The sequence below is a fragment of the Halichoerus grypus genome, chromosome 1, assembly GCF_964656455.1.
Source record: "Halichoerus grypus chromosome 1, mHalGry1.hap1.1, whole genome shotgun sequence".
Lineage (NCBI taxonomy): Eukaryota > Metazoa > Chordata > Mammalia > Carnivora > Phocidae > Halichoerus > Halichoerus grypus.
Window position 1 is genome coordinate 205285925 of NC_135712.1, and position 15843 is coordinate 205301767.

General features: G+C 48.8%; 1 protein-coding gene across 7 annotated transcripts in view; it reads right to left on the minus strand.

Moving 5' to 3' along the window:
- Positions 1-15843, minus strand: part of CYP4F22 (cytochrome P450 family 4 subfamily F member 22) — a 57764-nt gene that overhangs the window by 5419 nt on the left and 36502 nt on the right. For 5 of the 7 annotated variants that reach the window (XR_013440880.1, XM_078054367.1, XM_036089090.2 and 2 more), the window contains exons 2-9: positions 14347-14569; positions 10991-11135; positions 5981-6034; positions 5742-5869; positions 5410-5531; positions 1961-2228; positions 666-732; positions 426-555 (exon numbers count right to left, since the gene is read on the minus strand). Coding sequence is in view for 6 of the 7 variants with exons in the window: in XM_078054367.1 (XP_077910493.1) it covers positions 426-555; positions 666-732; positions 1961-2228; positions 5410-5531; positions 5742-5869; positions 5981-6034; positions 10991-11135; positions 14347-14568 (1136 nt within the window). In the remaining variant the exon portion in view is untranslated. Of the gene's footprint in view, positions 1-425; positions 556-665; positions 733-1960; positions 2229-5409; positions 5532-5741; positions 5870-5980; positions 6035-10990; positions 11136-13067; positions 14319-14346; positions 14570-15843 lie in introns of those variants that run through there. The other 2 variants (XM_078054370.1, XM_078054372.1) reach the window with 2 other exon arrangements.

Here is a 15843-nt window from a genome sequence, read left to right on the forward strand (position 1 = left end):
CACCCCACACCTGTGTTTGAATTATAGACCCCGTGCGCTCTGTATGTGATTCTGCAGTGTCTTCTGCTCAGGTGAGTGGAATGTACGTCCTGTCCCATTCATGCTGGACTTGGCCCTGTGACTTGCTTTAGCTAAATGGAATGTTACAATGCAAGCAGAGGTTTTAAACTGTGGCTCTTTGTGCTTCGGGAATCTGCCTTGAGAAGAATGTGCCCAGGGTAGCTGCTGGTTCAAGGAGAATGAGGAGACATGTGGAACAGACCTGAACCCACACATCTGTTTGGATGCCACCCCATTCAACAACAGCCTGCAGGAGCAAGAGTAATATACAGGCAAGAGCAAGAAATGTGTGCAGACCAGAGCAAGAAATAAATGCGAGCTCTAGACTCAACCTGCCGCTACCATCCCCCCGACCCCAAACCGACCACTCCAGCTCTTCCAGCTCCCGGCCTTTCATGACGTCCTGGATCTCTTCCCGGCACTTCTCCTGGTACTCTGGATACTTGGCCAAGTTGAAGAGCACCCACGAGAGCCCACTGGATGTTGTGTCGTGACCTGTAGGCAGAGGAGGAGTTCAAATAGAGGCTGCCTGAAGACAGCGAAGATGCAATTTTCAGACAACGGGGCCCCGCCTGGCCTCCCCCAGCCTCACCCCACGTCCTCACCTTCAAACATAAAGGTGTCCGCCTCAGCTCGGATGTCCTCATCGGACAGTTCCTTCCCATCTTCATCCTGGGATGAGCCGGAGAGGACACTCAGCCCACTTCATCCCACCCTCCACATCCCAAGGCTCCTCTGAAGTCAAGATATCGGCCCCTCTCTCAAGCCAAGCTGTAGGGGGAAGGATTCCAGGCAGACAGAGGTATGTAGCTTGTCTAAGAAAGATGGAAAGCGGGGTGCCTGGGGGGCTCAGATGGTTAAGTGTCTGCCTTCGGCTCAGGTCATGATCCCAGGTCCTGGGATCGAGCCCCACATCGGGCTCCCTGCTCAGCGAGGAGCCTGCTTCTCCCTCTCCCTCTGCCTCTCTCCCTGCTCATGCTCTCTCTCTCTGTGTATCTCTGTGTCTCAAATGAATAAATAAAATCTTTAAAAAAAAAAAAGAAAGAAAGAAAGATGGAAAGTGGGAGGGAGAGTGAAAGGCGAAGGGAAGAAGGGAGTTTGTGTTTCTTGAGCAGCTGCTAACACCAGAGAGCCTGCTGGATGCCCAGCCACGATCTGCGATCACACCTTGTGACCATCATGTCATAAATGGGGAAACTGAGGCTTGGAGGGGAGAGTCAGATGCCTAACGTCAAGCATCCACTAAGCTGCAGGGCCAGAACTGGAATGCAGGACTGTCTGAATCCAGAACCCAAGCACTGCTCAGAAATTCCACAGAAGCAATGTCTGCAACTGCCACATTTCTTCAAAGTCTTGTTATTTCATCATCATAAGTCTGGTGGGCAACATTGCGCCCCCGCCCCCGCCTCCAGAACTCATATGGTGAAGTCCTAACACCCCAGGAACTCAGAATGTGACCGTATTTGGAGACAGGGCCTTTAGAGAGGTAATTCAATTATAATGAGGTCCTTAGGGTGGGCCCCACATGACTGGTGTCCTTAGAAGAAGAGGAAATTTACACAGAGTCACAAGCAGAGGGAAGACAATGTGAAGATACGAGAAGGTACCATCTACAAGCCAGGGAGAGAGGCCTCAGAAGAAGCCAACCCGGTCAACACCCTGACCTCAGACTTCCAGCCTCCAGAACCTTGAGAAAATTAATTTCTGTGGTTTAACTCCCCCAGTCTGTAGCACTTTGTTATGGCAACCCTAGCAAACTAAAACAGTAAGTCTTACACGTGCTGCACCTGCCTGCATCCCAGATCTATGTTACTTTGGACCTTTATCATTTTACATCGTCGGTGCAATTCGCGAGGAGGCCGTCCGGGGCCGGGCTCCACCCTCCAGGGCCCAGCCTCACCCGCGCCAGGAGCAGCACATCGATGAAGTCCAAGGTCTTGCCCTGCTTGCCCTTCAGCCAGGCCTCAGCCCCCTGCTGGCGGAGCGCCCGCCGCCGCTCCTGGATGACCTCCGTGGTGAAGCGGTGCACGGTGTCACAGGCCTGCCGGAATCGCCGGCCATCTGCCGTGAGGTGGTAGATGAAGTCTACGTGGTGATGCAGGCGATATTGACGCCTGACCACCAGGGCACTCAGCTCAATGATGGCCGAGATGTAATCGCTCATCTTCCTGTGGGGGATGGAGGGAAAAATGAAACAAGACGAAACCAGAGAGGGAGACAAACCGTAAGAGACTCTTAATCTCAGGAAACAAACTGAGGGTTGCTGGCGTGGAGGGGCGTGGGAGGGATGGGGTGGCTGGGTGATGGACATTGGGGAGGGTATGTGCTATGGTGAGTGATGTGAATTGTGTAAGACTGATGAATCACAGACCTGTACCCCTGAAACAAATAATACATAATATGTTAAATAAATAAATAAAATAAAATAGGCCCAAAGGATTAAGACTTCCAAATAGACATAGCATCACTAAGACTAAATGCCTACAAGCCACAGAGTGGGAGAACTCTAATTCCTGATGGCGAACTTGTATCTAAAATATAGAAAGAGCTCTTAAAATGCAATAAGAGACAAATAACCCAATTTAAAAATGGGCAAAGCATATGAATAGACATTTCTCCAAAGAAGATATACAAATGGCCAAACAGCACATGAAAAGATACTTAACAGCACTAGTCGCTAGGGAAATGCAAATCAAAACCACAATGAGATGCCGCTTCACCCTAACTAAGAATGGCTAGAACCAAAAAGACAGACAATTGCTAGTGTTTAAAAAAAAATAACAAGTGTTGGTAAGGGTGTGGAGAAATTGGAGCCCTCACACACTCGATATTATAGAAATATAAAATGGCACATCTACTTTGGGAAAAATGTCTAGCAGTTCCTCAAAATCTAAACAAAGATTATCACATAACCCAGCAATTCCACTCCTAGGTACAGACTTAAAAAATCAAAAACATCTGTTCACACAAACATTCATACACCAATGTTTACATAATAGCCAAAAAGTGGAAACAACCCAAATGTCCATCAGTAGATGAATGGATAAACAAAATGTGGTATTATGTGGTAAATGGAATATTATTCAGTAACCTAAAAAATGAAATATTGACACAGGCCACAGCATGGATGAATCTTGAAAACATTATGCTGACCGAACAAAACCAGACACAGAAGTCCGTATCATTCCATCAGTATGAAATTTCCATAATAGACAAATCTATGGCAGCCGAAGGAAGGTTCATGATTGCTTACACAGGGAGAAGTGGGAAGTGGGGGTGAGTGCTAAAATGTACAGGGCTTATCTTTGGTGAAAATATTTTAAAATTGATTATGGTGATGGTTGCACAACTATGTGAATATACTAGAAACCATTGGATTGTATATTTTAAATGGGTGAATCATATGGTATGTGAATTACATCTCAGGAAAACTGTTATTTAAAAAAAAACATACGATGGGAGGGATGGGGTGGCTGGGTGATAGACATTGGGGAGGGTATGTGCTATGGTGAGCGCTGTGAAGTGTGCAAGACTGTTGAATCACAGATCTGTACCTCTGAAGAAAATAATACATTATATGTTAAAAAAAAAAAAAAGAAGAAGAAGAATATAGCAGGAGGGGAAGAAGGAAGCAGGGGAAATCAGAGGGGGAGACGAACCATGAGAGATGATGGACTCTGAAAAACAAACTGAGGGTTCTAGAGGGGAGGGAGGTGGGAGGATGGGTTAGCCTGGTGATGGGTATTAAAGAGGGCACGTTCTGCATGGAGCACTGGGTGTTATACACAAACAATGAATCATGGAACACTACATCAAAAACTAATGATGTAATGTATGGGGATTAACATAACATAATAAAAAAATGCTTTTATTAAAAACAAACAAACAAACAAACGAAGGGGTGCCTGGGTGGCATAGTTGGTTAAGTATCTGACTCTTGGTTTTGGCTCAGGTCCTGATCTCAGGGTCACGAGAGCAAGCCCTGCATCAGGTCCCACACTCAGTATGGAGTCTGCTTAAGATTCTCTCTCTCTCCCTCTTCCTCTGTCCCTCCATCCCCCCTACCCCCCCCACCCTGTGCTTGCTCTCGCACTCTCTCTCTCAAATAAATAAATAAATCTTTAAAAAAAAAAAAAGAAATAATCACTGGGACAGGTGTGCAAGGGGCTGTCCTTGGTCCTGAAGTATGCTTGTTTTCATACACTTGTCACAGTCTGTCATTTTCTTGTTTCTTTATTTGTGCATGGTTACTGCCTTTCTTCCCACCAACACATAAATTCCAGAGGAGCAAGACCTTGACTATTTTGTTGACCACTGTATTCATAGTGCCTAGTCCAAGAGTGGTGCATAGTAGGCACTCAGTAAATATTTCCAGATTAATTAATTAACTAATCAATCACAAAGGCCATCTCCACCTTACCCAACTGAAGCATAACCCTACAAAGCCCAGAGTAACAAAGTCAGCAGCTTATTATTAATGACCTACTATGTGCTACAAACTTGCTATTTATGATGTCTCTTATTCGATATATACCCACTTAGACTATAAATTCCAAGGTACTAAGTTCTGTCGCTCATCACCATATTCCCAGTAGCTAGCATAGTATCAGGCACATAGTAGGAACACAACAAATATCTGATGAATGAATGAATGAACCAGGACAATGGTCATCTTATTCATTCATTCAACAAATATTCATTGAGCATCTACTGTGTGCCAGGGCACTGTGGCATCATTTTATTCTTTTTTTAAGCACAAAGTATTATTTATTTAGAGCAGGAGCATGGGGGAGGGGCATAGGGAGAGGGACAGAGAGAATCTCAAGCAGGCTCTGCAAGCACAGAGCCCAACATGGGGCTTGATCCCACAGCCCTGTATTCATGACTCGGGCGAAAATCAAGAGTCGGAAGCTTAACCGACCTAGCCACCCAAGCGCCCTGACATCATTTTATTCTTAAAACACCTCTCAGAGGGTTAAGGATTGTCATCCTTGTTTTACAAAAAAGGACACTGAGGCTCAGAAAATGGGGAGACACTTTCCAAAGGCCAAACTACTCTTCATGGAGCAATGAGGGAAACTACCTTTTATCAAGCACCTACTATATGCAAAACCATCAACTTACATTATCTCAATACTCACACCATGGCTATGGGGAAGGAATTGGGGTTCCATTTTTGGATAAGGAGATACGCTCAGAGAGGTGATGTCAGTTTTCAGAAACACACAGCCCATCAGTGGCAGAGTACCAATAGCCCCGGGATGCCTAACACCTGAGAGTTTCCTTTCTTCTCCCACCACCTTGCCCTAGAGCAATGGGCTCTATCTTCCCCAGGGAGGCCACACTCACTCCTGGCAGTTGCTGTTGTAGCTGAAGACACATTTCTGAAGACTGTCCAGGGTCATGAGGCTGACATGCTCAAACATGTCAAGGGAGACCACTGAGCCCTGTGCCAGGCGCCGCCATTTACCCTGGAAGAGAAAGAGACACATGGCAAATTGACGTGGAGACCGCAGACTTTAAGCCAGGCTGCCAATGACCTAGCTGCCTGCTTACTATAAGCCCACTTTATAGGGTAAAGGAAGTGAAGCTTCCTGACATCACCCGGCTTACCCATGAGTCGGAGCCTGGACCAGTCTCACTCCCAGGACACCCTCTTCCCAAGAAACCTTGCGACTCACATGCATGATGTCAGTGCACTGGTTGAAGATCTTCATGTAGGGCTTCAGGATGTCGAAGTGGAAGGCAGGTGTCAGCAGGCGGCGGTGGCGGCTCCATTTGTCACCTTTGCTCAGCAGCAGCCCATCTCCTGGGCCCAGAAGACTGAGATTAGGGGCCTCTCCTATTACTCTGAAACCCTACAAGAAACCCCACTCCTCTTCCCCAAAGCCCCAGCCCACTCACCCACTCCCACACTCACCTAGCCAAGGTTTCAGGAAACCATAGAAAAGGTCATCCTTGGGGGCGATGGCAGCTGTGGAGAGAGAAGAGTGGGTGGTGACTCAAAACAGAGTTCTGACCCTTGACCTCTGCTTATGACCTCCTTGGGCCTCCTCTCTGAGCTCCGACCTCCACCTCACCCCTCCAGTTCCTCCTCTATACCTGCCCCAGAAAGATCCTTATAACATGCTGATCTGAACATGAGCCTCCCCTGCTCAGATACCTCCCATGGCTCCCTATCACTCTGGTAAGAAAGTTCAAGCTCAGGCTAGCACTGAAGGCCCTGCCCCATCTTGCCCCTGTATGTCTCTCCCACCTCACCCATCAACATACACCAAATAACCCCACATGTTGGCCCTACTTCCAAACCTGTGCTCTCCATCCAGGATGGCGATCTCTTCACCCTAATCACTCTTCTTTTCTGCCAACTCAGGCCATCTGAATTACACCTCCTGTGCTCTCCGCCTCCAGTCTGCCCTGCACTCTGGTCCCAGGAGGTCTTATCAGATGTTAGATCTGACCATGTCCCTTTCTACTCACACCCATTAGCCACAACAACCAGCTGCTCAGACCATTTTCAAAGTCTTGAATCATCTACCCCAGTCCAGACCTCTCTCAAAACATCTCCATCCTCCATTCTCTACATGCTCAATCTTCTAACATCACAGAATTTTCTCATCTCCTTGAAAAAGTCACATTCTCTCTCTGCTCCAGGTCTTTCTACCACATGCCCTCTCTGCCTCAAACACTCCCCCTCATCCTTCTCTGCTTGGATGCTGTCCCTCCTCCACCAGTCCCTCTAGGCTGTATCCATCCAGTTACAGGCCCCTTGAGAGGAGGGACCACGTTGATCACTGATAATGTGGTTTTTAGAGAGGGAGAGAGGAAGGACCAGAGGGTGAGGGAGAGACAATCTTTTTTTTAATGATTTTTGTATTTGAGAGAGAGAGAGCGGGGGAGAAGCAGAGGAAGAGGGACAAGTGGACTCCACACTGAGCACAGAGCCCAACACAGGGCTTGATCCCACAACCCTGAGATCATGACCTGAGCTAAAGTCAAGAGTCGGACAATCAACCAACTGAGCCACCCAGGCACCCTGGGAGAGAAATCTTAAGCAGGCTCCACGCCCAGCACAGAGCCCAACATGGGGCTCGATCTCACAACCCTGAGATCATGACCTGAGCTGAAATCAAGAATCAAATGCTTAACCTACTGAGCCACACAGGCACTCCTAGTGTTAAATAACTTTTTTATTGAATGAACCAACCAAAGGATGAATGAATGCAAAAATGGATTGATGGATAGATGGATGGGTGAGTGAGTGAATTCCCTTCCTGTGTTGAGCAGACTTGGGACAGAATGGACAGGGGCCCAGAAAGGAAGTACCTGAAACTCAAGTGATGTCACTTTTATCTGAGATGTGACTCAGCCACCTACACACACAGTACCTAGGAATTGGCCAATTGTGCACACAGTCATCTGTCCACTCATCCTCCTATTCAGAACATCTCTTCTACCATCTTCCTTTACCCAACCCATGCTGGGCAATGCTGGGGACCAGAGATGGCTCAGCTCCACACCCTGCCTGGAGGAGCTCCGGGTGGGGTGAGAAAGGGAAGCAGAGGCACGCCATGCAATTATCTAGAAGATAGAAGGTATGCCAGAAGCAAAGGGAGGCACAGAAAAAGGGCTGCTGGAAGTCAAGGCAGGCTTCCAGGAAGAGGCAGCATTGGAGAAGAAGGTAGAATTCTGGTCACTCCTTTACTCTCTGGGATCTGGACTCCAGCCTAGGCCCTTTGAGGGTCTTTCTGATATACAGACCTGTTCAATGGCTGTCCTATTTAAACACCTCCCATCATTCCTTAACGCCCCCAGGGTAAAACACAAGCTCATTTGCTTTGCACATAGGTGCTCTGAGTCTACCTCCTGTCTCATCGCCTACTCCTCCCCACACATCATCTTCCCTCCGGACACCCCAAGTCACCTGAATTCCCCTGGTACTTTCACACATTTGCACCTTTGTCCTGGTAGAACGCTCCACCTAAGACTTCTCATCTGGCAAACTCCAAACATCCTTCAAGGCCCAGCTTCACCGACACCTCCTCCAGGAAGTCTCCCCAGCTGAACGCTTGTTCTCCCATCCTTGGGTCCTTACTCCACTTAAACTCTGACCACTTGATTCCAGGAGAGTCTGTGTCCAGGCTGCCTTTCCCATTTTAAGTGTCCCCTTCAGTAAAAAGGGGATGGTAACATCTACCCTGGATGAGGTCATATAAGAAAAGGCCCTACCCAGTGCCCAGCAGGAAAGTCCATATCACTGTGGTTGAGAGGCTGGCCTCTTGGCAGGCCAGGCCTAGGTTCAAATCCCAGCCCTACCACTAACTCCATGTGTAAACTTGGGCACGTTAGCCCTCTGTCCCTCCACTTCCTCATCTGCCACAGGAGAAACAGAACAACCCTGCCTGCCTCGTAGCATCCCTACAAAAACTCAATGAGCTAATATGTTCCTGGCACATGGCAGGTGCTCATTAAATATTTGTACACACAAATGAATAATTAACCAACTGCTGGCTATTTTTATAACTATGACTATAATTATTGGTCACTGATGTCAAGAACTTGTGAGATGAATATCTTCGTCTCCAGCCCCCAGCAAGCCCCTACTAGTGAAAAATAAATGCCTAGCCATCGTGGAAAGCAGTTTGGTGGTTCCTTAAAAAGTTAAAGGTAGAATTCCCATATGGCCCTGCATTTCTACTCTTCAGTATCTACCCAGAAGAAATGAAAACATACATGCATGTTCATAGCATCATTTGTAATAGCCCAAAGGTAGAAACAACCCAAATAACTGTCAGTGGAGGAGTGGATAAACAAATGTGGTATATCCATATATCCAGACAATGGAATATTACTCAGCCTTAAAAAGGAATAAAGCCCTGGTCATCGCTACTCTGTGGATGAACCTCGGAAACATTTTGCTGAGTGAAAGAAGTCAGTCGCAAAAGACCACATTGTGTATAATTCCTTTCCTATGATATATCCAGGACAGGCAAAGCCATAGAGATAGAAAGGAGATTGGGGGGATGTACCAGGAGATGGGGGGAGAGGAGAATGGGAAGTAATTACTTAATGGGTTCAGGCTGTTTTATGGAGCTATGAATAAGTTTGAAACGAGAGAGAGCCGAGGGTTGCACAACATTGGGAACACTCGAAATACCTTACAGTTTAAAACTGTGTACTTTAAAATGGCTAATTATATGTTATGTGAATTTCAACCCCATACAAAATGAATGTAGAAAGACAAGCTGTAATTACATGCCTATATATCACGTTTCATACTCCATAAATCATTTTCACCTCCTTTCACCCATTAATCCTCTCTATCCCAATTGCCCAATATAAGATGGAGAAACAGAGGTCCAAGAGGAGCCGTGCTTTTCTCAGGCTCCATGGGCTGTGTGTGTTTGGGTCCCGAGCAGCGAGTTCCCCAGGTGTGGCCCTGTGGAGGCCCCAGTGGGGAATGCGATCCACAGCTTGGGGCCAGGCTTGTCTGTCCTGACTCACAGCCCCACCCTCCCAACTAGAGCCCCCCATCTGACTCCTCCAGCAGGGGAGGTAGTGGATGTCCTGCCTGACCTGAGAGAAGGGAGGGGAGAGGAGAGGAGAGGCAGAGGCCTGAGCATCTACTATGCGCTGAGGCCACACTGGGGGCTTCACTCCCTATTCTACTTGGGGTCTCACAACCACGGAGGACAGTACTCAGGAAACTGGGACTCTTAGGAGTAGGGGGGAAGTAGGAGGATTCAGGAGAGAATGAGGAGAAGGGGAAAGAAAAACAGGATATGAAAAAGGCAGGAGAGAACAAACCCTCATGAGCACCTACCCACATCATCTGGAGCCTTCACAACCACCCCATTTTCCAGAGCAGAAACTGAGGCCCTGTGAGGTTAGATGAATTTCTCGGTCACACAGCAAGTATGGCTCCAGCCAGGATCAGAGCCCAGCCTGCCTAAGTCCTAGCCCAGGGCTCTTCCCACAACTTGGTGCCCATCCCTTGGAAAAGTCACCCTTCCCAGGGTCTAGGTCCCCCTTTGTGCAGTGGGGTGGGCATCCCCTCACAAATGCAGCAATGGTGGGGAGGGCATAGCTGGGAAGGGAAGAATGGCAGCCCTTCCTCTTTCATGGCTCCAGGGTGGCAGCCTTGATGGTGGTCTCTAGACATGGGTTTGCAGAGGCCCAAGCTGGGGCCAGAGATCTAAAATTCCTGGAGCTCTTTCATTCCTCCCTCCTCTCTCAAATGCCCCTGATGTCTCTGGAGGTGCCCAGTTACATGCAAGGCCACACTGCAGATCCAGACTCCTATGAGGGGGACAGGACTGAATGCAGACACACTCAGCCTTAGAGGGTTAGGACTGAGAATGGAAAAGCCCAGAGGAGAAAGCTATGATCCGTCTGGAGGGTCACCCCCAGGTCTTCCTGGAGAAGGGGTCATTGGATCTGGGTGTTGAAGGTTGAACAAGAGCTTGCCAAGCACACCTGGGAGTCCTACACCTTGGGAGAGGTGTGGACTGTAGAAGGGAGAAGCAATCCTTCCGCATCTCTTCTTCCACCAACCAGGGGCAGCCCAGGTGAAGCTGGAAGAGCCGCAGTGGGAACATCAGAAGGCAAATGATGGGCTGCCATGGCTTAGAATTAAGCAGCAACCACTTAACAAAATCCTGGGCCAACAATTATCTATCCAAACATGTTTGGATCTGACTTCCAGATGGGTAGACATCCTCTCAAATTTCCCAGGACTCTTAGATATTGTCCACCTTTTCCCATGCTATTCCCACTACCTGTATTACTGTGGCTGCTTTGGTGAACTCCTATTCATCCTTCAAATCCCTACTCAAATGGCCCTTCCCCTGGATAGCCTACATGCCTAGAAGCCCAGGTGAGCTCTGGGAGTTAAGGGGTTACCCATCATTTGAAGGCCCAGCCCACATACCTGAGGCACCCACTAGGGGCTTGATGTAGTCAGGGTGCACCAAAACCAACAGTGGCAGGATGGGTCCAATCCACACCAGAATCACATGGTGCATGTTGTCCAGCACCTTCTTCTCATCTTGGAGGCCTGTCTCATTTGGAAGATACTGCAGGAGGTGGTAGGGAAAGATAGTGAGGAGGAGCCCAGCCCCACCTTCCCCAGCCTTTCCCGCCTGCCACCTCCCCTGTCCTCCAAACGAGCCCAGGAGAGCTGTAGGATTGGCTGTATGAGGGTTGCACCTTGGTGAGCCTCCATTCCCTCATCTGAGAAGTGGGGAAGAATCGACTCTCTGCTTGAGGGTGGTTGAGAAAATTCATGAATGAACAAAACAAGAGAGCCCAGCACAAGGGCCTGACACACAGCCGGTGTTCAAGAAATAAAAAACGGGGGGCGCCTGGGTGGCTCAGTTGTTAAGCATCTGCCTTCGGCTCAGGTCGTGATCCCAGGGTCCTGGGATCGAGCCCCGCATCGGGCTCCCTGCTCCGCGGGAAGCCTGCTTCTCCCTCTCCCACTCCCCCTGCTTGTGTTCCCTCTCTCGCTGTGTCTCTCTCTGTCAAATAAATAAAATCTTAAAAAATAATAATAAAAATAAAAAAATAAAAAGAAATAAAAAATGGTAACAGTAAGCACAATCATGATTGGCATTTATTGAGTACTTGCTCTGTCAGGAATAAACTACTAGTATTGTCAGTTTTAACACGTACACGGGCTTGCAGTCTTAGGCACTGCTGGGGGCATTTTTCATATACTCATACCTTCAACCCACACAACTATTCTGTGACATCGTTGCTACTATTTTCCCCATTTTACTTTGCTCAGAAAGGTCAAATGACTTGCCTGAAGTTACAGGTGAATAAGTGATTGTCTTGGTTTGGGCTTCCCCAGAAGCAGGTCTTGAGACAAGGGTTCTAGGGCAAGTGGTTCGTTTGAAGGTGGATCCCCAAAAACATGGGCAGGGGACTAAGGAAAGTGAGACAGGGAGGGAAGGCAGCCAGCAAAGGGGGAGTGGCCAAGGGTGTTATGGCCACGGGCAACTCAGTGCTGTCTTCCTGGGGACCTCTGGGGGACACGTGTATCAAAGTCAACCCAGCAGAGGAAGAGTGAGCTGAGGTGTTTATACATCAACTCCTACAGTCCCACAGTCACTGGCTGAGGGTCACACCTGGGGCATTAACTCTGAAGCTCACAGTGCACAGGGCCAGAGAAAGCCCTAGAATTCTGGTGCTGGCAGCTGGAGGTCAGGCCATCACATCCAGAAAGGGGCAAAAGGATCCGGGCAGACACTGGGGTCATCTGCCACAGTGGCAAAGCCAGGATTTGAACACAGGCCACCCAGCTCCAAAATGCCCGCTCTTAACAAACACAAGGCAGAAGTACTACAGGATCGGAGCTCAAATCTGTTCTCGGCAGCTGTGTGACCTTGGGCAAGTCACTTAACCTCTCTGAGCTCCAAAGATCAAATCCATAATATTGGGAAGATCCATCCCTATTCCACAGCCTGTGAGAATTAAGGGAGAGCTCAGATATTAAGGGACCTAACCCCTTGCCTGGCCAATTGCAAGGCCCAGCAACTGCCGATCAAATGAATAAATGAATGAGTGAACAAGCCAATAAATGACTTCTTTCTGGCTCCTGTGTCTCCTTCTCAATCAGGTTCAGCCCTGAGCCTGTCCACACCCAAGAGAAACCATGGCCTCACCCAGAACTCATGGCCCCAGGACGCATGCTGGGTCCACAGGGTCAAGGTTGGACTTTAGAACCGGCCCTGGCCAACTGTCTGGGACACCAGAGCCTGGCTACTACCTCTAGAACCACCAGTAAAGCCAGATGGCTTCTCAGAGTAAGAGTACTGGATATGGGGAATGACAAATGAGTAGAAGTTCATCTAACTGAGAAGGATATTTAGGGCAGGGGGCACAATTCCAGCAAAGGACATGGAGGTGGGAAGTCAGAGCCTGGTTATAGGAACAGGAAGTCATTCTGCAAGACTAGACGTGAGCAGGGTGGGAGTTAGAGTCTAAAGGGGCTTGAACATTACCTGAGGAGCTGAGACTTTCTCCAGACAGCAGTGGGGAGCCATGTAAGGTGTGTGAGTAGAGGAGGGACGTGGTTGGTTTCAGGAATCCTCCTGGGGCCAGGATGGGGGATGGACTGGAGGCAGGAGCCCAGGGAGGAGGCTGGACCATGGTCCAGCAGGAGAGGATGAGGCCCAAGCAGAGGTAGGAGGTGAAACGGAGGGAGGAGATTCAGGCACAAACGGGCAAAACTTAGTGAATGCTGGCCCCAGGGGAGTCATTCCTAAAGCCACATAAAATGTTGTTTGAGCTATTGAGTGGAAATGTGTCTCCTGCTTCCTTCTTCTGGGACGCTCACTCCAAGTAGAATCCAAAATATTTCTAGAATCCCCTGATACTTCCAGGCTCTGCAGGACCCAGGAGTTGAGCACATCCACCACTGCATGGCAGGCTCAGTGCCAAGCATGCCACAGACATGACTTTAAGAACTGTCAATACAATCTCACGAGGTTATTAGGAACAATCATAATCCCCACATTGCAGATGGGGAAACTGAGGCACGGGTAGGTGAAGTCATTGCTCAAGGTCACATGGCAGGAGAGGGTAGAGATGGGCATCAGGCACACACTGATGACCACTGCCCTTGAACTGCTCTCCGAAGTCCACGTCTGCACTCGGCATGAGGCCTGAACCAGGAAGGTCTCCACAACTGTCCCTCAGTTTCCTTTAGGCCTGCAAGGGGGACCAGATGAGTGCCACAGGCAGTTAGGAGCTGGACTGTAGGACCCTAAAAGCCTCCGTGCCCTCAGGAGTCTGGCTTTCTTCTGACCTCTGAAACTCTTTTTTGAAAAAGTGCAGGTTTTGTCATCCAGAAACAAGAGGCAGCAGAGGATACAGAGCTAAGAGCAGGGACTCTGGAGCCAGATGGCCTGGGTTTGAACCCCAACTATGCCACTGGCGAGCTGTGTGACCTGGGGCCAGCTACTTAACCTCTCTGTGCCATAATAGTCTCAGGAGCAAAATGGGGGTAGTCATGGGAACTACCTCCTAGGATTGTCAAGAGGACTGAGTTAATATTTTAAAGCACCTGATCTAATTACAGAGAAAACCTTAGAGTCAGCTCTGCCTCATCCCGGCTGTGTGACCTCAGGTCAACTGCTTGCCCTCTCTGAGCCTCAATCACACCCCTATCCTGTAAAATGGGTCTGTTCATGGCTCCAACCGGATTCCTGGGGGATGGCGGAAGCAGTCAGGCCCATCATCCTTACTGAATACCTGGGACCTGCCCAGCCACACACGCACCATGCCAAGGTGGCCCAGCAGCCAGCTGCGCCGGGGTGGCTGGGGGAAGCAGCTCAGGCGGCGGCAGGTGACGTAGAAGCGCCAGCAGAGCCTCAGGAACTGCATCACCAGGCGGAAGAGGAAGAAGAGCAGGGAGAGGAGGAACCCAGACAGGGCATACAGGCGGAACGAGGTCTTCTCCACTCCCAGGAGGTGCAGCAAGTGTTCTGCGATGGGCAGCATCCTGGGGGGACACACGGGATGGCGGGGTCAGTGCACGTAGGAACCACCCTCTGGCCATGTGTGCACCGGACACAGGATGGCCTGTGGAGTCAAGCAGCATGTACCTGGCACACAGTAGGTGCTCAATACACAGGAGTCCCGGACCCCAAGGAAACCCCTCAACCTTCCCCCCAGCAATGACCTTCAGCTGGCTGGCCAGATGGATGCACCAGTGCCCTGTCCACATGCCCTCAGCCTTGACTTTGCAGGGCATCCCTCCTGACTTCTCTGCCCATGCGTGGATGGCCAGAGTGTTGGAAAATTTAAACACACACACACATTGAAAGTAGCCCTTAACCAATGACTGATAAATATTGCTGGATAGATACCTTCTCCCCTGGGGTGCCATGACCCTGAGATGTGGGTTCCACATGCGCCACCAGGCTTCCCCAGTGGGATTAAACTCCAGCTGCCCACCGTCGAAACTTTCTCTATTAGCTGCCTCCCTTCCCCTGTCTCCCCTCTTTTTCTTCTTTATTTAATTGAGGTGAAATTCACCCAACATAAAACGAACCATTTGAAAGTACAGTTGACCCTTGAACAATGAAGGAGTTAGAGGTGCCAACCCCCCCATGCAGTCAGAATTCCATATATAAGTTTTGACTCCCCAAAATCTTAACTACTAATAGCCTACTATTGACTGGAAAGCCTTACTGATAACATAAAGTCAATTAACAAATACTTTGTATGTTATATGTATTATATACTGCATTCTTACAGTAAAGTCAGCTGGAGAAAAGAAAATATTGAAAAAATCATAAGAAAGAGAAAATCCATTTATGGGGCTGCACTGTAAAAATTCTGCATATAAGTGGACCCATGCAGTTTGAACCCATGTTGTTCAAAGGTCAACTGTGTACAATTCAGTAGCATCTAGCACATCCACAGTGTCCTGCCACCACCACCTCCATCTAGCTCTAAATTTTTTCCTTGCCCCAAAAGGAAATCCCATCCCAATTAGCAGTCATTCTCCACTCCCCTATACCTTCAACCCCTGGCAACCACTAATTTGCTTGCTTGCTTGCTTTCTCTCTCTTTCTTTCAAGTAGGCTCCATGCCCAGCTCAGAGCCCAATGTGGGGCTTGAACTCATGACTCTGAGATCAAGACCTGAACTGAGACCAAGAGTCGGATGCTTAACCGACTGAGCCACCCAGGCGCCCCTAATCAGCTTTCTGCCTCTATGGATATTTTATTTCATATCAATATGATCATATATTATATGACCTTTTGTGTC